This window comes from Mercenaria mercenaria, chromosome 2, assembly GCF_021730395.1.
Source record: "Mercenaria mercenaria strain notata chromosome 2, MADL_Memer_1, whole genome shotgun sequence".
In the NCBI taxonomy this organism is placed as follows: Eukaryota; Metazoa; Mollusca; class Bivalvia; order Venerida; family Veneridae; genus Mercenaria; species Mercenaria mercenaria.
In genome coordinates this window covers 59,978,669-60,005,008 of record NC_069362.1, presented here as the reverse complement: position 1 = coordinate 60,005,008, position 26,340 = coordinate 59,978,669, and the positions used below count along the sequence as shown (strand labels likewise).

Below are 26,340 nucleotides of genomic sequence, written 5' to 3'. Positions count from 1 at the left end.
AGAAATCTGATATTTTCTAAGTCCAAAAGGGGCCATAAATCTTGCAAAAAGCAGGATGGAGTTATGTTTCTTGCTGTACAGGGTCAGCTTATGATGGTGAACAAGTGTTGCAAGTTTTAAAACAATAGCTTTGATAGTTTAGGATAAAAGCTGACCTAAACATAAAACTTAACCAAGAAAACTGATTTTCAAAGTCCAAAAGGGGCCATAAATCTTGCAAAAAGCAAGATGGAGTTATGTTTCTTGCTATACAGGATCAGCTTATGATGGTGAACAAGTATTCCAAGTTTCAAAGCAATAGCTTTGATAGTTTAGGAGAAAAGCTGACCTAAACATAAAACTTAACCAGGCAACGCCGACGCAGACGCCGATGCTGACAACCGCTCAAGTGATGACAAGAACTCATCATTTTTTTCCAAAAATCAGATGAGCTAAAAACGAACTGTATGAAATTAATTTAGATTTGTGCCAGAACTTTCATACAAGAAGATTCTTAAAGTTTCAATTATAAACTTATAGGTGAAAGTGACCCTGCCTTCTAGCTGGCACATTTTTTCACAAACTGGAATAAAGTCTTTGTAAAGGTTTAAACAAACAAGAGGGCCATGATGGCCCTATATCGCTCACCTGTTATCATTGCACTTGAGGACAAGAAGGTCCTCAGAAAAAATATCTAAGTCCAAAGGACAGGAACAACAAAGGAAAGAAATTTAACCAAAAAGAAAAACAAAATTCTTACAAGGTACAGATATGTCAAAATACACCCTAAAAATTGGAGGTACCATCCATGTTGTACCACTGAAAAGTGGTCTCTGTTTTTCCCTACGGCCAATAATAAAAAAGTTACTAAAAATAGGCTATTTATAGTAACGTAAAAGGGAAGTAATTCAAAAGAAAATTATTGTAAGTTAACAAAAGAAGGATCTGCCAAATAAATCTGTTAACATAAATGAAATTTCAGATCAGTATCTTCATTAGTTACGGAGACATACCCATGTTAATTTCAAAAATAAAGGGAGGTAATTTGACATAAAATCAGTCCATAGTTATCTATCCTGATTGGCTCGGTCCAACTAATGACAATAATGAAATTCAAATAAGTCCTGAAAGTACTTACTGATATAAATCCATTTTGACTACAATCAGGGGAGGTAATCAGATATAAAATAACTCTGGAAACTATGAATGGATCTGATTTGTCATGGAATCCAAGATTTATTGTTGTTGAAGATATTTTGGAAGTTTGTATCAAATAAAACCATAAATGAAGTCTCTATATGGCTGCAAAAGCCAAAATAGCCAATTTTGGACATTTAAGGGGCCATAACTCTGGAACCCATGACAGAATCTGTCCAGTTTAAGAAAGGAACCAAGATCTTGTGGTGATACAAGTTGTGTGCAAGTTTGGTTAAAATCAAATCATAAATGAAGTTGCTATTGTGCAGACAAGGTCAAAATAGCTAATTTTGGCCCTTTCAGGGGCCATCACTCTGGAACCCATTAGGGGATCTGGCCGGTTCAACAAAGGAACTGAGATCTTATGGCAACACAAGTTTTGTGCAAGTTTGATTAAATTCAAATCATAAATGAAGCTGCTATTGTGCAGACAAGGGCAAAATAGCTAATTCTGGTCCTTTCAGGGGCCATAACTCTGGAACCCATAAAGGAATCTGGCCAGTTCAAGAAAGGAACCAAGATCTTATGGTGATACAAGTTGTGTGCCAGTTTGGTAAAAATCAAATCATAAATAAAGCTGCTATTGTGCAGACAAGGTCAAAATAGCTGATTTTGGCCCTTTCAGGGGCCATAACTCTGGAACCCATAATAGGATCTGGCCAGTTCAAAAAAGGAACCGAGATCTTATGGTGATACAAGTTGTGTGTAAGTTTGGTTAAAATAAAATCATAAATGAAACCACTATCGTGCAGACAAGAAATTGTTGACGGACGGACGCATGGACGCACACACGACGGACGACGGACGAAGGGTGATAACAAAAGCTCACCTTGTCACTATGTGACAGGTGAGCTAAAAACTGTATGAAATCATTTCAAATTTGTGCCAGAACTTTCATACAAGAAGATTCTTAAAAGTTTCTATCGTATACAGAAAGAGGAAAGTGACCATGCCTTCTTGTGGCCAGGTCTTTTAAAGAATCAGAATAACATGAACACTCTTGAGAAGAGGGTTAGGTGGAGATGTTGAAGATTTTTCAAGTTTTAGCTCTGGCTGCCTCCTTGCGCCCTAAAGTACAACAATTTGAACAACCTTTAAAGAAGATCACGCAAGGCACATCCAGGCCAAGTTTCATAAAATTCCACTACACTGTTTCAGAAGAGATATTATTTGAAGAAAGTGTGGAAGGCAGGCTGCGGACAATGAGGGATCACTAAAGCTCATCCTGAGGTTTTGCTACTACTGCTATATGTTCATTCCCTGCAAGTGGGATTTGTATACTAAAAAGGTTTTTTGGTCATGATGAATGCCTTCCCTTTTGCATAACTTAACACACAGGATGGACATTAATATGGCAAAATATGATATACAAAATATCCTACACTTCAATCAGATCAGTCTGTAGAACACTCTGCTCTGTAGAGGTCAGTTCAAACAGCTTCACTCTACTGCCATATACAACCATATGTATCAGTCTGAAAAAAAAGAGCAAGCCCATATATCCAGTATAACAGTTTAAAAGGAACTACCCAACGCATTTTAGGTGAAAAATATTTTTTCTAAAAAATCGATAAGAAGTGAGTACTCTGAAGTGACCTTACTGACATAATATTTTGCATGATAGTCTTATAAACAACAAAAATAGTGTGCTGAAGGTAGTAAACTATTACAACACTTCTTCTTGCATTTTTACCAATATCTAACTTTTTTATTTTCACAGATTTATCATTTTTCAGTGTCATATATACATTCCATGGCAAACTCTGTGCAAATGAACATGATGAAAATTTTCACCCAAACCGTGGGCAAGTAGCTTTAAAAGTTTTGGCATAAAATATATATATGACACTGAACAATGGTAAGTGAGTGAAATTAAGTGTTAGGTTTGGGCAACACAACAGAAAGAATGTTGACTTTACCAAAATTTTCTAAAGTGTTAATCTTCTATTAATCCCCTCTTACCTCTCTAAAAGCACCTGGCCATCAGCAAATCTCTCGGCAAATTTATCAGCTATAAAATGATCAGCTAGTCTCCCCAACCCTTGTAACAGGGAGGACAGATCTCGTAGAGAACAATGAAGCCGTCTACAATCATTCTCTCCTCGGATGTTCAAACTACGTTTGGAATCTGCCGACTGAATATGTCTCTCTAAACCAAAATATATCTCCATCACTTCTTGAAATGGCTCATACTAAAAATATGTAACAAATGATACCTTGAAGACCAGTACAGATGAATGTCAAACACTGAAACTTAGTAATCAGCAGTAAATAGACTATAGTACACATGAGGAAGAGGCTCGATTCAGTATAACCTGCTGGTGTAGCTATACAGGTTTGAGTCACTGAATTAATGCTGATTTTAGATGAGGATATAAATTCATTTATATTATATGAAGTCATCTAGCTGCAGAAGGATGCTTGATCTACCCAGATGCATGTCTGAACAATCAAGAAGAATCAGGGTCTCAAACTAAAACATTTGCCATCTAAAGATATTGAAACAATTAATATACTAATAAATTCCACATTTGTTATTGCAAAAAAGGTGTACATTTACCAGTATCTGAAAGGTTTCTGCAGTAAGTATCTCTGCCACTCTGGCAATCAGTTCCAGACATTGTCGTAGAAAATGTTGCCATTCTGTCTCCTCCTGAAGGCACAAATATTGTAAATTTTTCAGTAAAAGTTGAGCTTTCTAAAACAATAGGAAATGATTGAAAGTTTTGTGATATCAATTTACATGTTCAGGAAATGGTTAACTTTTTCCTTATTTGCAAATACATGTGATCTTTTTTTGCACAAAATGTTTTCTTTTTTTTATTCTATAAAATCACAACTTACATCATAATCCAATGTTTCATCATCAAGTTCCTCCAGCTGTGTTTGATTGTATTTGAACTGTAGTTTCTGCAGGATATGTCGTACCAGGGACGTCAATGCTTCTTTATACCTGAACATTTCAATACACATTACACTTGATGTTAATTTACACTATAGCAATGGAAAGGTTATGTATATTACTTTAAAAAATTAAATAAACATTTAAATCTGTCAAAACTAAGTTCTAGCTGTAAAATTTGATTATAAAAATATAATAAAGACTTGGAAACCTGTTTTATCTTCTCACTATGGGCTTTTAAACAGAAACAGGGTTCTTACAGTACATCATAGACAAAGTTCAAGTACTTTTAGCTCTGTAACTGCGATAAAATGTCTGAGACTGCTATAATGACTGCTACCAGAGCGTACCAGCCTACCAGAATCTATAAGTGACCAAATAATTTAACAAGAGGGCCATGATGGCCCTATATCGCTCCCCTGAGTACCATTGCTTTAACAAAAAACAAAAGGAAAAAGTTCTTACAAGGTACAGATATGTCAAAATACACCAAAAAAATGGAGGTACCATCCATGTTGTACCACAGAAAAGTGGTCTCAGTTTTTCCCTACGGCCAATAATAAAAAAGTTACTAAATAAGCTATTTATAGTAACATAAAAGGGTAGTAATAAAAAAATATTGTAAGTGAACAAAAGAAGGATCTGCCAAATAAAAACAAGAGCACTGCAATGCAACGCAAATGCAGAGCAATATTCACATAAAACAAAGACAGACAGACGGACACCGAGGCGATAACATAATACGTCCCTGCGGGCGTATAAAAAAGAATCGAGATCTTATGGTGATACAAGTTGTGTGCAAGTTTGGTTAAAATAAAATCATAAATGAAGCTGCTATTGTGCAGACAAGGTCAAAATAGCCAATTTTTAGCCTTTTCAGGGGCCATAACTCTGGAACCCATTATGGGATCTGGCCGGTTCAAGAATTGAACCAAGATCTTTTGGTGACACAAGTTTTGTGCAAGTTTGATTAAATTCAAATCATAAATGAAGCTGCTATTGTGCAGACAAGGTCAAAAAACGTAATTCTGGCCCTATCAGGGGCCATAACTCTGGAACCCATTTTAGGATCTGGCCGGTTCAAGAAAGGAACCAAGATCTTATGGTGACACAAGTTTTGTGCAAGTTTGGTTAAAATCAAATCATAAATGAAGCTGCTATTGTGCAAACAATGTCAAAATAGCTAATTTTGACCTCTTCAGGGGCCGTAACTCTGGAACCCATATTGGAATCTTGCCAGTTCCAGAGAGAAACCAAGATCTTATGGTGATACAAGTTGTGTGCAAGTTTGGTAAAAATCAAATCATAAATAAAGCTGCTATTGTGCAGACAAGCTCAAAATAGCTAATTTTGGGCCTTTCAGGGGCCATAACTCTAGAACCCATAATGGAATCTAGCCAGTTCCAGAAAGGAACCAAGATCTTATGGTGATACAAGTTGTGTGCCAGTTTAGTAAAAATCAAATCATAAATAAAGCTGCTATTGTGCAGACAAGCTCAAAATAGCTAATTTTGGCCTTTTCAGGAGCCATAACTCTAGAACCCATAATGGGATCTGGCCAGTTCAAGAAAGGAACCGAGATCTAATGGTGATACAAGTTGTGTGCAAGTTTGGTTAAAATAGGAGAAATCAGATTAAATTTCAGAATGTTTTAGAGTAAACAAATCCTTCAAATCGGGAATAGGTATATAATTAGTTAAATTTATAATAAGCACGCTGTTACTCGGCTGTGTTGATCTAAACACGGACTAGAAACAAAGAACTGTGTTTCAGCGGCTGACGCATGCTTCGGCGCGGTTTTGAACAAAGAGCTCATGTTTCAGTGGCTCGATTTGATCACGTGATGCATTTATTATAATGAGCGTCGAAATTTTGTGTATTCGTCACGTGATGCATTTCTCATTTCTCAAGACGAGGCTCCGGAAGTTGATGTTTTTCAACGTTAAACGAAAGTAGAATTGTGTATTCGTTAAAGTATTTATCGTCACATGATACATTAATGAGAACGAGGCTCCGAAGGTTACACTGATGTAAACGGAAGTACATGTATGTATTTGTTACGTGCTAGCTTTAAAATGAGATTATGAAACGAAAGTAGATTCGTCACGTCTATACATACATTTCTTATAAACCACGTTTATTACATAAACTTCCACTATTTAAAAGATTTCACAAATACTGTTAGGCCAATGAAGTGAAAAAAAAAGAGTCAAGTTTTGAAATGTTTGGAATCTGCATGTCAGTATTTTATTTGTGACAATGGAAAAAACAGTCTTGTTTCTAATCTATTATAATGGATGAGCTCAATGGAGCTGGGTACCACAGCAGAACTGTGTACTATGGATGATCTCAATGGAGCTGGGTACCACAGCAGAACTGTGTACTATGGATCTCAATGGAGCTGAGTACCACAGCAGAACTGTGTACTATGGATGATCTCAATGGAGCTGGGAAATTGAACTATTTCATTCCCTTGAGAACAATTCAGAAAATTACTCTACAATTTTTGAACACTGTTCCAAGAAGTCAAAACAATATGGCCTATATGTGCAAAATGGAAATACAGCTTGTTTATTACAAGAGAAAGTACCTTAAAACTATAGCTTGTATCTCTCCCTGTCTCCCCTTGGATTTTGTTAGTAAGTAGTCCAGAAATGTTGTCCAGATATCTAAACAGTTGTAAAAACCTTCATTGGATGGCTGAAATGAAAACATAATTCTATTAATCCAATTAATTGTTGAAATGAAATAAACTGATTTTCAGACATGAACTATACACACCTAAAACTGTGAATATCAAGTTTAACAAGAGCACCGCCTTGCGGTTGCTGACGCTCATCTGATTTTTTTTGTGTAATAGAAATATTGTCCTACCCATGATTATCTAAGTCTAAAAAGGGCCATAATTCTTGCAAAAAGCAGGATAGAGTTATGTTTCTTGATGTACAGTGTCCACTTATGATGGTGAAAAACTGTTGCAAGTTTTAAAGCAATAGCTTCAATAGTTTATGAGAAAAGTTGACTTAAACATAATACTCAACCAAGAAAATGATTTTCTAAGTCCAAAAGGGGCAATAATTATTGCAAAAAGCAGGATGGAGTTATGTTGCTTGCTGTACAGGGTCAGCTTATGATGGTGAACAAGTGTTGCAAGTTTCAAAGCAATAGCTTTGATAGTTTAAGAGAAAAAGTTGACCTAAACATAAAACTTAACCAAGAAATCTGATATTTTCTAAGTCAAAAAGGGGCCATAAATCTTGCAAAAAGCAGGACGGAGTTATGTTTCTTGCTATACAGGGTCAACTTATGATGGTAAACAAGTGTTGCAAGTTTTAAAGCAATAGCTTTGATAGTTTAGGATAAAAGCTGACCTAAACATAAAACTTAACCAAGAAAACTGATTTTCTAAGTCCAAAAGGGGCAATAAATCTTGCAAAAAGCAAGATGGAGTTATGATTCTTGACGTACAGGGTCTGCTTATGATGGTGAACAAGTATTCCAAGTTTCAAAGCAATAGCTTTGATAGTTTAGGAGAAAAGTTGACCTAAACATAAAACTTAACCAAGAAATCTGATATTTTCTAAGTACAAAAGGGGCCATAAATCTTGCAAAAAGCAAGATGGAGTTATGTTTCTTGCTATACAGGGTCAACTTATGATGGTAAACAAGTGTTGCAAGTTTTAAAGCAATAGCTTTGATAGTTTAGGAGAAAAGTTGACCTAAACATAAAACTTAACCAAGAAATCTGATATTTTCTAAGTACAAAAGGGGCCATAAATCTTGCAAAAAGCAAGATGGAGTTATGTTTCTTGCTATACAGGGTCAGCTTATGATGGTGAACAAGTATTCCAAGTTTCAAAGCAATAGCTTTGATAGTTTAGGAGAAAAGCTGACCTAAACATAAAACTTAACCAGGCAACGCCGACGCAGACGCCGACGCCGACGCCGACGCCGACAACCGCTCAAGTGATGACAATAACTCATCATTTTTTTTCAAAAAATCAGATGAGCTAACAAGAGCTCGTCGAACATGAAATGCCCCCCTTGATGCATTCAGTAATTGCACAAGGAACAGAAATTATATGCTCACTGTAAACAAAAGTTCTACCATTCTGGTTTAATCTGACCTTGATCTTTAACCTATTAACCTAACAAGAGATTACAGAGTGATGTTGGCGCCATTCACTGAGCCATTTTTGAATGTTCCAAATTTCAAGACTAGCTCAAGGTCAAAATCAAGGTCAAACTTCATTTTGGTATAAAACAATGTGTATGTGGTCCAAATTTGAAAGCTGTGGCTTGAGAAATGTGAAAGCAGGTCACTAGATCAATTTCAAGGTCAAAGTTCATTTCGGTAGACAGAACTGTGCATGTGCTTCAAATTTGGAGGCTGTAGCTTAAAAAATGTGAAAGTAGGTAATAGGTAAAAATCAATTCTGAACACAAAAAATATGCATGCTGTCCAAATTTGAAGCCTGTAGCTTGAGAAATGTGGAAGTAGGTCACTAGGTCAATCTCAAGATCAAAGTTCATTTCAGTACACAAAACTATGCTTGTGGTTCAAATTTGAAGGCTGTAGCTTGAGAAATGTGAAAGTAGGTCACTAGGTCAAAATCAAGGTCAAATATTATTTTTGAACAAAAAACTATTCATGTGGTCCAAATTTGAAGCCTGTACCTTCAAAAATGTGAAAGTAGGTCACTAGGTCAATAACAAGGTCAAAGTTTTTTCGGTACACAAAACTATGCATGTGGTCCAAATTTGAAGGCTGTAGCTACAGAAATGTGAAAGTAGGTCACTAGGTCAAGATCAAGGTCAACTCATGTCAAGGTTCATCTTGCCACTCAAAACCATACATGTGGTCAAAATTTAAATGTTGTAGGTTATTGACAAGAAGATTTTAAAAGCTTTTCCCTAGATAAGTCTATATGAACCATGTGACCCCCCCCAGAGCGGGGCCATATTTGACCCTAGGGGGATAATTTGAACAAACATGGTAGAGAATCACTAGATGATGCTACATTACAAATATCAAAGCCCTAGTTTTTGTGGTTTGAACAAGAAGATTTTCAAAGTTTTTCCCTATATAAGTCTATGTAAACCATGTGACCCCCAGAGCGGGGCCATATTTGACCCTAGGGGGATAACTTTAACAATCTTAGTAGAAACCCACTAGATGATGTCACATACAAAATATCAAAACCCTAGGCCCTGTGGTTTTGGACAAGAGGTTTTTCAAAGTTTTTCCCTATATAAGTCTATATAAACTATGTGACCCCCAGGGCGGGGCTATATTAGACCCCAGGGCAATAATTTGAATCATCTTGGTAGAGGACCACTAGATGAAGCTTCATACTAAATATCAAAGCCCTAGGCTCTGTGGTTTTAGACAAGAAGATCAGAAACCGTTTTAACTGTTCTTGGCCAATGTGACCTTGACCTTTGACCTAATGACCTCAAAATCAATAGGGGTCATCTGCTGATCATGATCAACCTAACTATCAATTTTCCTGACACTAGGCCCAAGCGTTCTTGAGTTACTGCCCGGAAACCATTTTACTGTTCCTGGTCAATGTGACCTTGACCATTGACATACTGACCTCAAAATCAATAGGGGTCATCTGCTGGTGATGACCAACCTCCCTATCAACTTTCATGATCCTAGGCCCAAGCGTTCTTGAGTTATCATCCGGAAACCGTTTTACTATTCAGGGTCACTGTGACCTTGACCTTTGACATACAGACCTCAAAATCAATAGGGGTCATCTGCTGGTGATGACCAACCTCCCTATCAACTTTTGTGACCCTAGGCCTATGCATTCTTGAGTTATCATCCGGAAACCGTTTAACTGTTCAGGGTCACTTTGACCTTGACCTTTAACATATTGACCTCAAAATCAATAGGGGTCATCTGCTGGTGATGACCAACCTCCCTATCAACTTTCATGATCCTAGGCCCAAGCGTTCTTGAGTTATCATCCGGAAACCGTTTTACTATTCAGGGTCACTGTAACCTTGACCTTTGACATATAGACCTCAAAATCAATAGGGGTCATCTGCTGGTGATGACCAACCTCCCTATCAACTTTCATGATCCTAGGCCCAAGCGTTCTTGAGTTATCATCCGGAAACGGATTGGTCTACATTCCGACCGACCGACCGACCGACAGACCGACCGACCGACATCTGCAAAACAATATACCCCACCTTCTTCGAAGGGGGGCATAATAAAGATCCATTAAGCAGTTCATGAAAATATCTCATTTAAAGATATTTCTATTTTTAGCTCTATTGACCCCAAAAAGGGGACATTTGAATACATTTGGGACAGGGCCTTATAATGATGGACCAGACCAAATTTTTAATGAAGGTCCATCAAACAGCTCATGGAAAGAATTCATTTAAAGGTATTCTATCTTAAGCTCTAGTGGCCCCTAGAAATGGCCAAGCTCCCTCATTCCTAAATATGATGATGCTAATGGCTGTATTTGATGAAGTTCAATTGAGTCTTTCATGACAAGATGTTGTTTAACAGTAATTCTATTTTTAGCTCAAGTGGCTCCAAATAAAGGCCAAGTGCCCCCATCTTAACAATCTTTGAAGAGGACCTTAAAATGATGCTACAGACCAAGTCTGATGAAGATCCATGAAGCATTCATAAATTTAAAGAAGTTATTTTCTATTTTTAGCTCTCGCGGGGCAGCTAAATCATTTGAACAAACTTGATAGAGGTCCATGCCAGGATGCAAGATGTGACCAAGATTGGTGTAATTCTGACCAGTAGTTTAAGATGAGAAGCTGTGAAAGACAAAATGATAAAGCAGAACAAGGAACAAACAGACCATCCACCTATTATACCAAGCTGCTTACTCTGAACTAAGTCCAGGTGAGCTTATAGAAAGTGCATCAATGGCAGGGGATAAAGCATACAAACAGACAATAAAACAAACTGCAGTAAAAAAGTTTGTAAAATTGTCGGGGGTGTGGGGGGAGTGGAAGAGAGGACTGTGAGTGGGTTGAGTGGGACGGGGTATTAAATGTGGCTGTGACAGGATACCTGAAGACTGAAGAGACAGTATCAGTAAACAAAAGATACTAAAAGTAAAACAAGTGGCCCAACTGATGCAAAATGATCACAAAAAGAAAATCTATCAAGGTCTACAAATTGACTGAAACATTTTATTTTTTTTATATTTATGTTGGCTAAATTTAAATCTGAAAGTGTTTAAAAGTTCATATATGGGCAAATTATAATAATTTACAGTAATCTGAAACAAACAATAAATCACTGATAGCAGCTTAAATATTGATCAACAATGTATCCCTGGACTCTGTACCTGTAAGATAAAATTTGCAAGAAGAATAGACACAAATAACATTATCTCAATTCAAAGTACACGTTCTAAATTTTTAATTTCGCAAGCAACACTTCATGCAAACACAAAGAGGTATGTGTTGGATTTCTATTTTGCTTAACATTTTTCAATAATTAATTAGAATTTCAAAATTTAGAACACAGTCATAAGAACATAAAACATTCTATAATAAAATTATAGAAACCAATAATTATTAATTTAGAAATTAAAAACACTTTTATATGTCATGTGCAACATTAACTGCAATGCTGAATTACTTGTAAAAAATTACTTTGTTTACCTGGCAACCATAAAAATTTGGTAACATAACTAAATTTTGTGTCAATGTAGGAATTCATCTTCTTAACTGCATTCATAATGCACAAATATCATGGCAATTTTATGTTTGCAGCTTCACAGTATTCAACTGGTAGCAATGGCGCAGTAAACCCATTTCAACAACAGCATCAAAACAACTCTGAGACCAGGTAATTAAAAATTCCCTCTAACGTATATAATTTATCTGAGCATGTCGCTGTAAATATGGCAGGTACAATAATACACCATTTCCTAAATTAAATGCAAGTGCACTTCACAATGATATGTTTTTGTACTTTGAAGCCAAGTCCCTTAGAAACAGTAAAAATACATTAATATTTTGTTTGGTTTAACGTCAAACTGACACAATTATAGGCCATATGGCGACTTTCCAGCTTTAATGGGGAGGAAGACCCCAGGTGTCCCTCCATGCATTATTTCATCACAAGCGGGCACCTTGGTAGAACCACCACCCTTCCGTAAGCCAGCTGGATGGCTTCCTCACATGAAGAATTCAATGCCTATAGTAAGGCACGAACCCACATCGGTAAGGGGCAAGTGATTTGAAGTCAACGACCTTTAAACCACTCGGCCATGGAGGCCCTTTGCATACATTAATCTTTTTTGCGAAGTGATATTAAAATTATGATCATAACCTAACCTATACAATTTTTCTACTTCGCCTATTAGTAAGTTATAAGTACCGCACAGTATTATGGCATTTCTATTTTTAGCAACAAGTAAATAAACAGTCAGTACTTAGCACTCTGTTTTAAAACAAAAGATATAGGAAGGAAATTCAACATTTTGCTTGATGGCGCAGTAGGTTGAGTGGATAGACATGTACTGTACTGTAATCGTTTTGTAGTGTTAGTTTTGATGGTTCGAACCTCGCACCCGTCCAATAGTTTTTTATTATGCATAATTTATATACTTTGTATAAGTTTGATTTTCTCTGGTTTCTAAGCTGCAAAAACATTAGATCATATTAAAGACGATGTGTTTTTAAACAAAATTACGTGTTAACAGCTGCGTCATATATAAGTTAGTGAACAAATCAATACTAGATTAACCAAGTTATGTTGTTTTCTTTGAATCATATTGAAAACAAGAGGGCCATAATGGCCCTATATCGCTCACCTGTCATCATTGCACTTAAGGACAAGAAGGTCAAAAAATCATAATCAAGATCAATCCAAAAGAATCATGAGAAAATATAGTTGAAATTTTCTTAAAGGTACAGAATGTCAAAATACACCTAAAAATTGGAGGTACCATCCATGTTGTACCACAGGATCATGGTCTCGGTTTTTCCCTAAGGCCAATAATAAAAAAGTTACTAAATAAGCTATTTATAGTAACACAAAAGGGAAGTAATTAAAAAAAATTATTGTAAGTGAACAAAAGAAGGATCTGCCAAATAAAAACAAGAGCACTGCAATGCAAGGCAAATGCAGAGCAATATAAACACAAAACAAAGTCATATGACCTTTGACCCCTAACTGTGACCTTGACCTTGAAGTGAGCCATCCGAAACATGCGCTCTGCACATCGTTTCGATGAGGTGAACATTTGTGCCAGGTTTCTTTGAAATCCTTCAAGGGGTTCAAGAGTTACATAGGAAGGGAAATTGCTAACCAACAGACAGACAGATGGACACCGAGGCGATAACATAACACGTCTCTTAGGGCGTATAAAAAGGAATCGAGATCTTATGGTGATACAAGTTGTGTGCAAGTTTGGTTAAAATCAAATCATAAATGAAGCTGCTATTGTGCAGACAAAGTCAAAATAGCTAATTTTGGCCCTTTCAGGGGCCATAACTCTGGAACCCATAAAGGAATCTGGCCAGTTCAAGAAAGGAATCGAGATATTGTGGCGATACAAGTTTTGTGCAATTGTTTAAAATCAAATCATAAATGAAGCTGCTATTGCGCAGACAAGGTCAGAATAGCTAATTTTGGCCCTTTCAGGGGCCATAACTCTGAAACCCATTACGGGATCTGGTCAGTTCAAGGAAGGAACCAAGATCTTATGGTGACACAAGTTTTTGTGTAAGTTTGATTAAATTCAAATCATAAATGAAGCTGCTACTGTGCAGACAATGTCAAAATAGCTAATTCTGACCCTATCAGGGGCCATAACTCTGGAACCCATAAAGGAATCTGGCCAGGTCAAGAAAGGAATCAAGATATTGTGGTGATACAAGTTGTGTGCAAGTTTGGTTAAAATCAAATCACAAATGAAGTTGCTATTGCACAGACAAGGTCAAAATAGCTAATTTTTGTTTAATTCAGGAGCCATAACTCTGAAACCCATTATGGGATCTGGCCGGTGCAAGAAAGGAATCGAGATCTTATGGTGACACAAGTTTTGTGCAAGTTTGATTAAATTCAAATCATAATGAAGCTGCTATTGTGCAGACAAGGTCAAAATAGCTAATTTTGGTCCTTTCAGGGGCCATAACTCTGGAACCCATAATGGGATCTGGTCAGTTGAAGAAAGGAACCAAGATCTTATGGTGATACAAGTTGCGTGCAAGTTTGGTAAAAATTAAATCATAAATAAAGCTGCTATTGTGCAGACAAGGTCAAAATAGCTAATTTTGGCCCTTTCAGGAGCCATAACTCTGGAACTAATAAAGGAATCTGGCCAGTTCAAGAAAGGAACCGATATCTTATGGTGATACAAGTTGTGTGCAAGTTTGGTTAAAATAAAATCATAAATGAAACCACTATCATGCAGACAAAAAATTGTGGACAGACGACGGATGAAGGGCGATCACAAAAGCTCACCCTGTCACTAAGTGACAGGTGAGCTAAAACAAGAGGGCCATGAAGGCCCTGTATCGCTCACCTGACCTACTGATGTAAAGATCATAAAGATTAACATTCTGACCAGGTTTCATTAAGATATGGTCATAAATGTGGTCTCTAAAGTGTTAACTAGCTTTTCCTTTGATTTGACCTGGTGACCTAGTTTTTGACCCCACATGACCCACATTCGAATATGACCTAAAGATCATCAAGATTAACATTCTGAATAGGTTTCATGAAAATACAGTCATAAATGTGGCCTCTGGAGTGTTAACAAACTTTTCCTTTGATTTGACCTAGTGACTTAGTTTTTGATCCCACCTGACCCAGATATGTACTTGACCTACAGATCATCAAGATCAACATTCTGACCAAGTTTCATTAAGATATGGTCATAAATGTGGCCTCTACAGTGGTAACTAGCTTTTCCTTTGGTTTGACCTGGTGACCTAGTTTTTTTTAACCAACATCAGCCATATTCAAACTGGATCTTGAGACCATCAAGATTAACATTCAGACCAAAATTCATGAAGATACAGTCATAAATGTGGCCTCTACAGTGTTAACAAGCTTTTCCTTTGATTTGACGTGGTGACCTAGTGTTTGACCCCAGATGACCCAATATCAATCTCGTCCAAGATTTTATTAAAATTAACATCCTGACTAAGTTTCATTAAGACTGTGCCAAAATTGTGACCTCTACAGTGTTAACAAGCTTTTCCTTTGATTTGACCTGGTGACCTAGTTTTTGACCCCAGATGACCCAATATCAATCTCATCCAAGATTTTATTAAAAGTAATATTCTGACCAAGTTTCATTAAGATTGGGCCAAAATTGTGACCTCTAGAGTGTTAACAAGCTTTTCCTTTGATTTGACCTGGTGACCTAGTGTTTGACCCCAGATGACCCAATATCAATCTCATCCAAGATTTTATTAAAAGTAACATTCTGACCAAGTTTCATTAAGACTTGGCCAAAATTGTGACCTCGAGTGTTAACAAGCTTTTCCTTTGATTTGACCTGGTGACCTAGTTTTTGACCCCAGATGACCCAATATCAATCTCATTCAAGATGTTATTGAGAGTAACATTCTGACCAAGTTTCATTAAGATTGGGCCAAAATTGTGACCTCTAGAGTGTTAACAAGCTTTTCCTTTGATTTGACCTGGTGACCTAGTTTTTGAACCCAGATCACCCAATATTGAATTCGTCCAAGATTTTATTGAGAGTAACACTCTGACCAAGTTTCATTAAGATTGGGCCAAAAGTGTGACCTCTAGAGTGTTAACAAGCTTTTCCTTTGATTTGACCTGGTGACCTAGTTTTTGATCCCAAATGACCCAATATTGAACTCGTCCAAGATTTTAGTAAGGGTAACATTCTGACCAAGTTTCATTAAGATTGGGCCAAAATTGTGACCTCTAGAGTGTTAACAGTCAAATTGTTGACGACGGACGACTGACGACGGACGGACGACGGACGAAGGACACAGGGCGATCACAAAAGCTCACCTTTGAGCACTTTGCTCAGGTGAGCTAAAAATAAAAACAGTTTTAAAAATATTCTGTAATGGCCTTGGAATCGAACTCCCGACGAAAAAGCATAACACGAATACGCTACTACTCTGCCAACGAGGAATTACTGTTTGCATTGTAAACGTAGTGTACTGACTTAAATTTATGCTATTGTTTTGTTTATTTACACTTCAAAGTGTGCGATATTGTACTATTTAGTTGACCAGTCAAAACATGTTTCTGACTTTCATGTTAATCTTATATAGGTGTGAACAGAATATAATGAAAGCTGGAAACAAGTTTTGACAGGTCAAATAAATTGTACAATACCTATAATTGTATATCAATAACAATCACATCTGTTATCTTCAACCAGCTGCAATCAAGCATTTATTCCATGAAAGGAAGTATATTTTACCCTTAAACTTGTTAAATCTAGTTCAGTCACTTGATAATTTTGACACTCGAAATTTTTACATAATAACACAGGAGGGTTCACATATTCCGTCTTAAATGTTATATCTAAACAACCAAAGTTAATTTTTTAATTGCTTTACATAGTAATATCTCTACATTAAAGTTTGTATAGTATGTGTAACACTTAAAGGCGCTCGCAATAGTTTTTTCGGACGATTCGATATTTACCCCAACTCCGTGCCAATTTGGTTGTGTTTCTAATCGATGTAGCTCATTGCAAAGTTGGAGCCGTCTTCTGTGCATGCCCGGAAGTGATTATCTAATGTCGCGTACGGCAAAAATGCGCAAATTATTGTATATTCGTATGCATTTAGTGTATAATATTTATAATATATTGACTAGAGGTTAGGGTGAGTATCACCATGGTTACAAAATATATACATTTAAAGTACTTTTAGTTCAAATTGCTTCAATCCGGCATATACTGGAGTCTGTAATTTATACCAGCGCTCCAACTCTGTATTGTCAGTCACAGTTCTTTCTAATCCCGTACCGTACCCATACCGTATATCCGTATTCGTAAACTATAGGTTTTGTAGGAGAAAGGCCGAAACTTCCATCGTTCTATGACATCAAAATACTTCAGAAACACCTAAAAATCCGCTTATTAAGAAATCTGCCGTTTGATAATTTGATATATTTCTAAGTCATTTGCTGAAACACTGAAATAGTATTTCGTACCAACCTGCGTTGTATAAATGCCCGCCACACCCCACCTCATTGTAATTTGATTTAAGCGAAATCTAATTTGGTGACCTATCAATTTTCTTTTTGTTTTAGATTAGGTAGACATAACCAAAGGTCATAATGTGCAGAGTTTGATTAAATTCTATTATGTGAAACTTGATAAAACAGCAGAAGTACCAACTTAAAATTGACAAAGTATGGAAAAATAGCCCTTGGGTCTGCTGAACAAGTATCTTTTCTTTACAAAATCATTTTCTTTTGATTTCTCTGAGCATGTTTCAAATAGATATATTGTTTTCCGTTATAAAAATGCTTAGATATTAAATTTATGCTGGTTATTGTACTTTACTGAAATATATTTTAGGAGTAAAGAAATTTTGAAAAATGTTGACAATAACACCATATCTAGGGGAAAATTAAATTGAAACAAAGCTGGTGACCTAGTATTTTTATTTCATTTTTCAATACATTATAACATGATCTTTTAATACAAAACATTTCATCAAAATCTATCATTGATAAAAAAATTATGAAACTGTAGCGAGCGTCTTTAATCTGGAATCTAAAAACTTTAAATGCAAAGCAAATACAGACTGGTACTTCTTACCTGAATGGGTTTTATTCTTTATTTCAAGCTACTGAGACATAATATTCAGACAAATTCAAGGTATTCACAGACTCACTGTAAAGCTTAAGTGTCAAAACTTAAATCTGAAGTTTTGAAGGGTATAGATTTACATGTAGCCAACAACACAATAAAATTCATCAGAAAATTTTAGCAGACACGTCTACTGGTTGGGAACCAGTTTCCGGACACATGTAATATCCGCTTTATTTCATTGTTATTCATGTTACTGTTTCATCTAGATCATTTAAATGTTTGTTCTTCATGTCTAAAACAAACCACTGTATTATAAGGCTGTATAATGTTTGTGTTTTTCGATGATAACTCACCTGCGTTTACAAAACAACTTTCTGTCTTAACAGGGCATGAAGATAGCATTGCGCATGCGCAGTAGTTTACACTTGCCGAGGTATCAAGTTGGGAAGAAATAATCAAACTACATAATGATTGTCTGCTGATAATATGTTCTACTTTTAATTTCACGGTAAAAGTTACGTAAGATGCAGGGCTGTCGATTTTTGCACTAATTTTATTCTATATCTATTGGAATTATCAAGAATTTGTGTAAGACGAAATTCGAGTTTTTTATAGTCAACCTCGGTTTGCTTTCGTAGCTGCTATGGAACGTCGGGTTATGTTTCATGTGCAATTTTGAAGAGATGAATGATAAAGAAATGTGCAGAAATAGTTTAATTACTTATTTTGATATCAAATTAACAACAAAACACCGTCAAAATATTTGTCCAGATACTGGTTTACTTGACGGGGAAAATAACTTCTTTTAGTGACCCCATTTGAGGCCCCATGAAACCCATATTTTACGTCACAATGCGATGCTGATTACAACATCAGATGTGGAAGGAGCTGAAGTTTGGGCAGTGTGGTCTTCCTTTATGTCAAATATTTTTTTTAGGGAATAATGGAGACGAAATATGAAAATGTGTCCGGAAAATGGTTCCCAACCAGTATGTAAAGGGACTTGCTTGAACACTATGGCCTCCACAAGAGCCCTTTTTACAATTGTTATATGACAAAATTAATGCAGAAACATAAAATATTTTAAAACGTCTTGTCAAGGCCTGTACTAAGACACATTTCAATGCATTGAACTGGCATTAGTCAGTGGCTTGTGGTAGTAAATCAACTGGTAACATTTAATTGTGGCAGTAAAGAAACTGGTGTAAAACATTGATTTATGGTAGTAATTCAACTGGTAATACTAGTTTTTGGTATAAATTTACTGGTAACACTGGTACTGTGGTAGTTAATAAACTGCTAACGCTATTTCATAATAGTATATCAACTGGCTACACTGTTCTATGGATATAAATGCCAAAAGTAGTTGGTATGAGAAACATAAAACAAGAGGGCCATGACGACCCGGCTGGATTGCTCACCTGAGTAATATGAGCTACATGTTTCAAATGTCAAAAATATTAAGAATGTCAGAAGGCTTGTGCCTAATTATAATTTAATTAATTATAGCAAACATAATAATTACTGCTTGGTTGAAAATTTGCAAGTTTGCACTGGTCGAATTAATACATAGAACATAAAGAAAGCAAGAAGCTGTAAAATACTTTTTATCAGCATGATAATGGCTAACTGAGAAGTGACCCTTCCCCCCAAATAAAGACCACCTGTGAACAAAGACCACTTTTGCTTGTTCCGAAGAGTGGTCTTTGTTCACAGGTTTGACTGTAGATTTAATTAACAGTTATTGGTCAATTTGAGTCAGTAATTAATTCATTACAATTACTTTAATTGTCTTTTGTCTCAATTATTTATTACTTTCAGTTATTTCATATTTCTTAATTAATTATAATGCGTAAGTCATGAAAATTCGGTGGATTTCAAATATTTTCATGCCGGAACGGTCCAGCTTGGTCAAGCTTGGTCGTTATTTGGGGGCAAATATGACCCTTTGGAATGAATTAGCTCAGTCGCTGGTCGCAGTCGCCAAGTGGTCGCTATTCCAGACTTTTTATTAGCATTTTTCTACGGGGTAGGGGGAGGGGATCAGTTCGTTGTTGACAGGTGGTTGCTATTCACAGGTGGTCGCTATCACAAGTTTGACTAATTTTTTTAATTATTGTGCTTTAACTGTTAGTGCTCAGGTGAAATTTCACACTGTAAAGCAGTCATAGTTTATAGAATTGTTCTAAATATAACAAAGTGTCAACACCTTTTGTATTCTTTCATCACTTATAGCTTTGACTTTGACTTTGATTAATTGTGGTTGCTACACAAAATCTGCCATTTACATTATTTTTCTTTAGAAAATAATTATTGTATTGATAAAATAATGTAACAGTATCTGATAGTAATTTGCTCTTGCCTTTTTTCAATCTATTGAAAAAATAACAGGGAAACAAGTTTTTGTTTTTGTCTAGTACTGCTTACAAATATAAAATGACTTTATACATTTTTCATTAACTGAAAAGAGATTTCTGAGTGAATACAGTAGTGTCACCTCATATAGTACAGAGGCCAACTTGTAGGAAACGCATTATTAGTCTTGTTTGCTTAGGCACACCATGGACTTGGCTACATTGAAACGTTTTATTTTGCCGAAAGATACCAGTAGAAATTTAAAGGCACGATTTTGATGAAAATTAATTATAATTAATTACTTGTCCTGAATAATTGTAATTAATTAATTATCTGTCCCAAAAACCAAGCAATTAATTGTAATTTAATTGATAAGATTGTCAAAATAATTGTAATTAATTAATTAATTATTTTATAAGATAACTTGGCACAACTCTGAATGTCAGTACGTCACATTCATGGTCAGTGAAGTTCAGTTTTACGATCAGTGTACAAAACTGTGTATGTCATCCAAATTTCAAGGCTGTATCTTAAAAAAACAAGAAAGAAGGTCAGCAGGTCAAGATCACAGTCAAATGACATCATATTACTTGGGGTCATCAGGTAATTATAATTAAACAGTCTTGGAAAAAGGTTCAGAAATTTTTTTAAGTATTTTTCCTATATAACTCATATAATAACTATGTGACCCCAGGGCGGGGCCTCTTTTAACCCCAGAGGCATAATTTGAACAATTTTGGTAGAGGAATACTAGGCAATGCATCATACCAAATATCAAAGGCCTAGGTCTTGTGGTTTCAGACAAGAAGATTTTTTAAAATTTTTCTCCTATATAAGTCTATAAAAAACTTGGGACCCACAGCGTAGGGCCTCTTTTCACCCCTGGGGTAAAATTTGAAAAATTTTGGTTGAGGACCATAAGACAATGCTACAAAGCAAATATCAAAGGCTTATGTCTTATGGTTTCAGACAGTCAAGAAGATTTTTAAACCTTTTTTCCTATAAAAGTCTATGTAAAACTTAGGACCCCCGGGGTGGGGCCGTATTTGATCCTAGGGGAATAATTTGAACAATCTTGGTAGAGGACCACTAGATGATACTATATATCAAATATCAAAGCCCTAGGCCGTATGCTTTTGTACAAGAAGATTTTTGAAGTTTTCCCTATATAAGTCTTTATAAAACATGTGACCCCTGGGGCGGGGCCATATTTGACCCTAGGGGGATAATTTGAAAAATCTTGGTAGAGGACTACTACACACTAATGCTTAGTGACACACCAGATATCAAAGCTCTAAACCCTGTGGTTTTGGACAAATAGATTTTAAAAGTTTTTCCTTTCGGTTACCATGGCAACTAGAGTTCTGCATGGAATTCAATTCTTTGAACAATTTTGAAAGGGGGCCACCCAAGGATCATTCCTGTGAAGGTTGGTATAATTCTGCCCAGTAGTTCTTTTAAGAAGAAGATTTTTTTTAGAAAATGTTGACGGACACATGATACATGATACACGACGAACATTGAGCGGTCACAAAAGCTCACCATGAGCCTTTGGCTCAGGTGAGCTAATAACATGAATACGTCATGAAACAGTCAAGTTTGTAGAAACAAGCAATAATGTTTTTAACATAACACTGTTGTTTTTGTTAATTTCAGATAAATCATGGCTGTCCCTGGTAAAAAAGCACCACAGAAATTATCTATAACCCTGTCTAAAGGTTCTGGAGAAGATTTCGAAGTTTTCTGTCAGCCATGTGACAGAGACGACCTCAGACTACCTGCCGCTGGGTACTGTGTAGATTGTGAAGAGCACATGTGTGACTCGTGCTTTAACTTCCACAGAAGACCAAAACCACTTCAACATCATAAACTCCTAGATAAAAACAACATGCCACACACTCAAAATCCACACACTCAAAATCTTTCTACAATGTCTAGTTCTACTCATGTTGGTCAACTTACAAGTCCTTGCTCTAAACACACAAAAGAAATTATCAAGTTCTACTGCCATGATCATAAAGCACTTCTATGCAGTGTATGTGTGACCCTTGACCATACCCGTACATCCTGCCAGGTTGACTACATACTTGATACATCAGGACACATCATTGACAGCACTGAGTTCAAAGACACTCTTAAAGGGCTTGACAAAATAACTGAGGAATGTCATAAGATTATAACAGATCTGAGGCAAATGGTTGCAAAATCAAACACTTCTTTGGCAGATGTCCTTGCAGAAATAAAAAAGTTCAGGAAAAAGATTAACCACAGGATAGATGAACTTGAGAAGGAAGCTTCACATGCAACAAATGCCCTAGAACAAGTGAATGACACAAGGTTGAAGACTATAGAAGAAACATGTTGTCGCTTGATTTCCACAACGCCATATGTCAATTTTGGTCAATTTGGAGTGTTTGGTAGCATTTTTTTCATCTCGCCGAACTCTATCATAATATCCTGATTGTTTCCTTGTGGAAAGTATATAACTAGAGTAAATCGTATTTCCACAAAGCCCTAAATTGTTGAAAACACTATAGGTAATTTCCACAAAGCCACATATTGAAACGCCAATGATACTCTCATATCACATCACGTGACAGCAATATGAGGAACATGGCGAAGTTTCAACTAAAAAGGTACATACAGATATTGCAGAGTATTTATTGCAAATAGAGAATATTTACTTGCTATTTATTGCTTTTTACAATTTCATAAATTAGTGGTGTATATAATTTGTGCCAAAAGAGCCCTACCTTTGATGCAAACTCAATGTTAAGGTGATGTCACTTTTTGAATTTCCGGTGAATAACAAAAAAACAAAGAATATTCAGTTCTTTCCAAAAAACGTTATATTATGATTCAACCAAGTAGTTTCCTTTGTCTACCAGAAAGGAACAATTCTCATATCTTAATATTGAGAGTTGGTACCTTTATAACAGACAATAAACTAAAACAATAAACATGCAATTTCAAGCACAAGTATTAATGTTGAATGTAAAGTAAGTTACACACTACAATATCCGACCAAGATACTTCCAAAAACAATGTATTTGCAGAATAGAGAGATAAAAATTATTTTGACAGCTTGTGAAAACTAATGACAAATTTTGACAGGTATATGATGACTCATGACCTAACCATTTTTATTTTCATAAAATGGGTATTCTATATTGTAGCTTACAACTCATACATTAAAACAATAAAAGAATATATTGTTACCTCACTGTCGTTTTGTCTATCCATGTCTCGTATGAATTCCTATTGTTTCAGTCATTTGTCAGTAATTAGAACAACTCAGTGTTGCAATCATACAAAACACATCCCTTATTTTCACATAGATATTGAGGATTTATCTAATGAGCACATGTATTGGAAACACAATTTCAATACTGACTGTGTATTGTAATAATGCTAAACTATCTCAGCCGTGACGTGTCCTTAATGTGTATTACCTTTTCGGATAGTTTTTGTTTCGGATACTTGATTGTACTTTCAGTGTAAGACTAGTGTTTTACTGTTTTTATTAGTGGTATATATAGTGTATAAATAGAGAATCAATAGTGTCCAATAAACGGTCAGTTCTCACTTTTGATCAATAACTTTTATGGGGTTAATGACCAAAGAATTTCAGAATTCATACCGAACCACTATATTTACCAAAGGGAATACCTAGAATGTTTGTCAGTGGCTGAGATGTATGACATGATTATGTAGTTCAATGCCAATAGAATGGATTAAATCTATTGAAAAATGACATTCCAAAACATATAAAATAGAATTCAATATACCTATGAAAGACAAATCGACGGCTTAGCGCAATACTGGTCCAAGTGACATTTTTTCACAAAATCACTTTTTTACATATTTTTATAAACTAAGGTCAAATACACAGTCTGTGAAAAATTTAGGGTAATTTACCCTTTTTTACCCACTTTTACCCTCAAGAAACATATAGGTCTATCTCAGAATGTTGGTTTTCATCACTGCAATAAAAGTCTAACTTGAGTTGGACTTATATTTCACTGAAAAGTTTGTTTTATGACAAGTCTAACTTGAGTTGGACTTATATTGCACTGATAAAAAATTGTTTGATTTTACCAATATGCTTTAGTTAAACCTATCAATGAACAAAAATGTTGTGATTTCTTTCAAGTTAAGTATTGCATAGGTAAGTAATGTAATAAGAGCAAGAAGTGCTCGATCATCTTGATCAAGAATTACAGCCAAAACTTCTAATACTTGTACCAGGCAAATGGTCTGGCAAGTCCATCTAAAAATTCTTTTTAACTCTCTTATAAAATTGTACAGAATCTGAAGTGAGTCCACCGCCAATTTATCGATTCCCTGAGGCCTGAAAATGGCAGTTTACTTGTGTACTTAGATTTTTAACCTACCAAAGCTAGAAATTCAAACTCACACTGTTTTCCCTTGTTATGCTTTTGTTATTCCAATTAAAACATCACAATCAATTTGTTGGTGCTATAGAAAAACTTGTGTTTGTAGTAAATAACTGGGTATCATTTACTTTTAAACATGTATTTTCAATAAATGGATTTAATGGAGAATGTAGTGTTGTATAAATATTTTTGTTCCATTGTTGAAATATTTAAATAATAGTGCTAAGAATATTTTTCCTGGCATGGACATTTGACTGTCTCAATTAATTCAAATATATTTTGATTGGTTGCATTATATGCAATCAAAGTATCTTCTAATAGATTTGATTTATTACATAAGATTAAGATTGTGATGCATAAACATTAAGCTACACAAGATTTTCTTGCTAGCAAAAAAGATTGGTCCTATATTGTATGTATAAACTGTCACTAAAAACAAATATGCAAAACACAATGTAACATGAGGCATAGCATTATCAAGCACTACTGCTATGACCGAGCGCAATTTTTAGCTCATCTGATTTTTGATAAAAATCTATGAGGTTTTGTCGTCACATGATCATCGGCGTTGACGTTGGTTAAAATTTCTGTTTAGGTCCACCTTTTCTCAAAAAACATAAGAGCTATGGCTTTAAAATTTGCACACTTGTTTGTCATCATAAGATGATTTAGTAGGCCAAAAACCATAACTCTGTTATGTATCTGTCAACATTATGGCCCTTTTTGTACTTAGAAAATTTGAGTTTCTTGGTTTTAACTTTTGTTTAGGTCCACCTTTTCTCAAAATCTATAAGAGCTACAGCTTTGAATCTTGGCACACATGTTTATCATCACTGGTGACTGTAGGCCAAGAACCATAATTTTGATATGCATTTTGTCAGAATTACCAGTATCTACCAATTTTCCTAAATAATTTCTGCTAAGACTCATTTTTTTTTTTTTAATGTGACACTTGAGACAATCGATGGTTGATGACTTTGAGCATATAGATGAAAGCATTAGACATAGATACAAACAATATATATGTTTTTTATCTAGATAATGTCCTTTCTGTTACTAAGGGCAAATTTTTAAGACTTTTTCAGCAAAAGAAAATGAACATGTACAATCTAACAGGCTTATTTTTCTATTGATAAAACTGCATATCATGCTGACGGCTGGCCAAAGAAACAATGAGATAGCAAGTGTTTTAGTATTAGTATTACAATTAGTTAACAGGTCCTGGAGCATTCAACCATTATGTCAAACTCACCTTGGTCCCAAAACAGGAATCACATAATTACATTTGCACTGAAAAGATTCATAACTGATTACGATAATGACGAGGTATTATAGAAGTTTTGATGTCCAGGCCATCTTTTATAACACAAGAGCTGTCTCCGTAGGATGACACATGCCCCCGATGGCACTTTGAATGAATAGTTATGGCCGATGTTAGAGTTTAGGACCTTTGACCTACGGAGCTGGGTCTTGCTTGCGACACATCATCTTACTGTGTCACACATTCATGCATAGTTATTTTAAAATCCATGCATGATTGACAAAGATATGGACCGGACATGCCCATCAATGCACTATCATGAAAAATGATCTTTAACGTCTAAGTGTGACCTGGACCTTTGAGCTACGGACCTGGGTCTTGCGTGTGACACGTCGTCTTACTGTGGTACACATTCATGCCAAGTTATTTGAAAATCCATCCATCGATGACAAAGATATGAACCGGACACGCCCATCAATG

At 35.7% G+C, this 26,340-nt stretch overlaps 2 protein-coding genes across 2 annotated transcripts in view; one reads left to right on the top strand and one right to left on the bottom strand.

Annotated features, from left to right (window-relative positions):
* LOC123564058 (exportin-6-like) overlaps positions 1-26,340 on the bottom strand; it is a 73,536-nt gene that overhangs the window by 12,896 nt on the left and 34,300 nt on the right. Inside the window, exons 9-13 of the mRNA XM_045357323.2 lie at positions 6,669-6,778; positions 4,021-4,129; positions 3,737-3,829; positions 3,139-3,368; positions 2,559-2,651 (exon numbers count right to left, since the gene is read on the bottom strand). Of these exons, the coding sequence (XP_045213258.2) occupies positions 2,559-2,651; positions 3,139-3,368; positions 3,737-3,829; positions 4,021-4,129; positions 6,669-6,778 (635 nt within the window). The remainder of the gene's footprint in view (positions 1-2,558; positions 2,652-3,138; positions 3,369-3,736; positions 3,830-4,020; positions 4,130-6,668; positions 6,779-26,340) is intronic.
* Positions 11,449-24,950, top strand: LOC123564060 (E3 ubiquitin-protein ligase TRIM33-like). The gene is made up of 3 exons (XM_045357324.2): positions 11,449-11,526; positions 11,846-11,921; positions 21,859-24,950. Exon 3 carries the CDS (start codon positions 21,866-21,868, stop codon positions 22,661-22,663), a length of 798 nt encoding a protein of 265 aa, XP_045213259.1. The 5' UTR covers positions 11,449-11,526; positions 11,846-11,921; positions 21,859-21,865; the 3' UTR covers positions 22,664-24,950.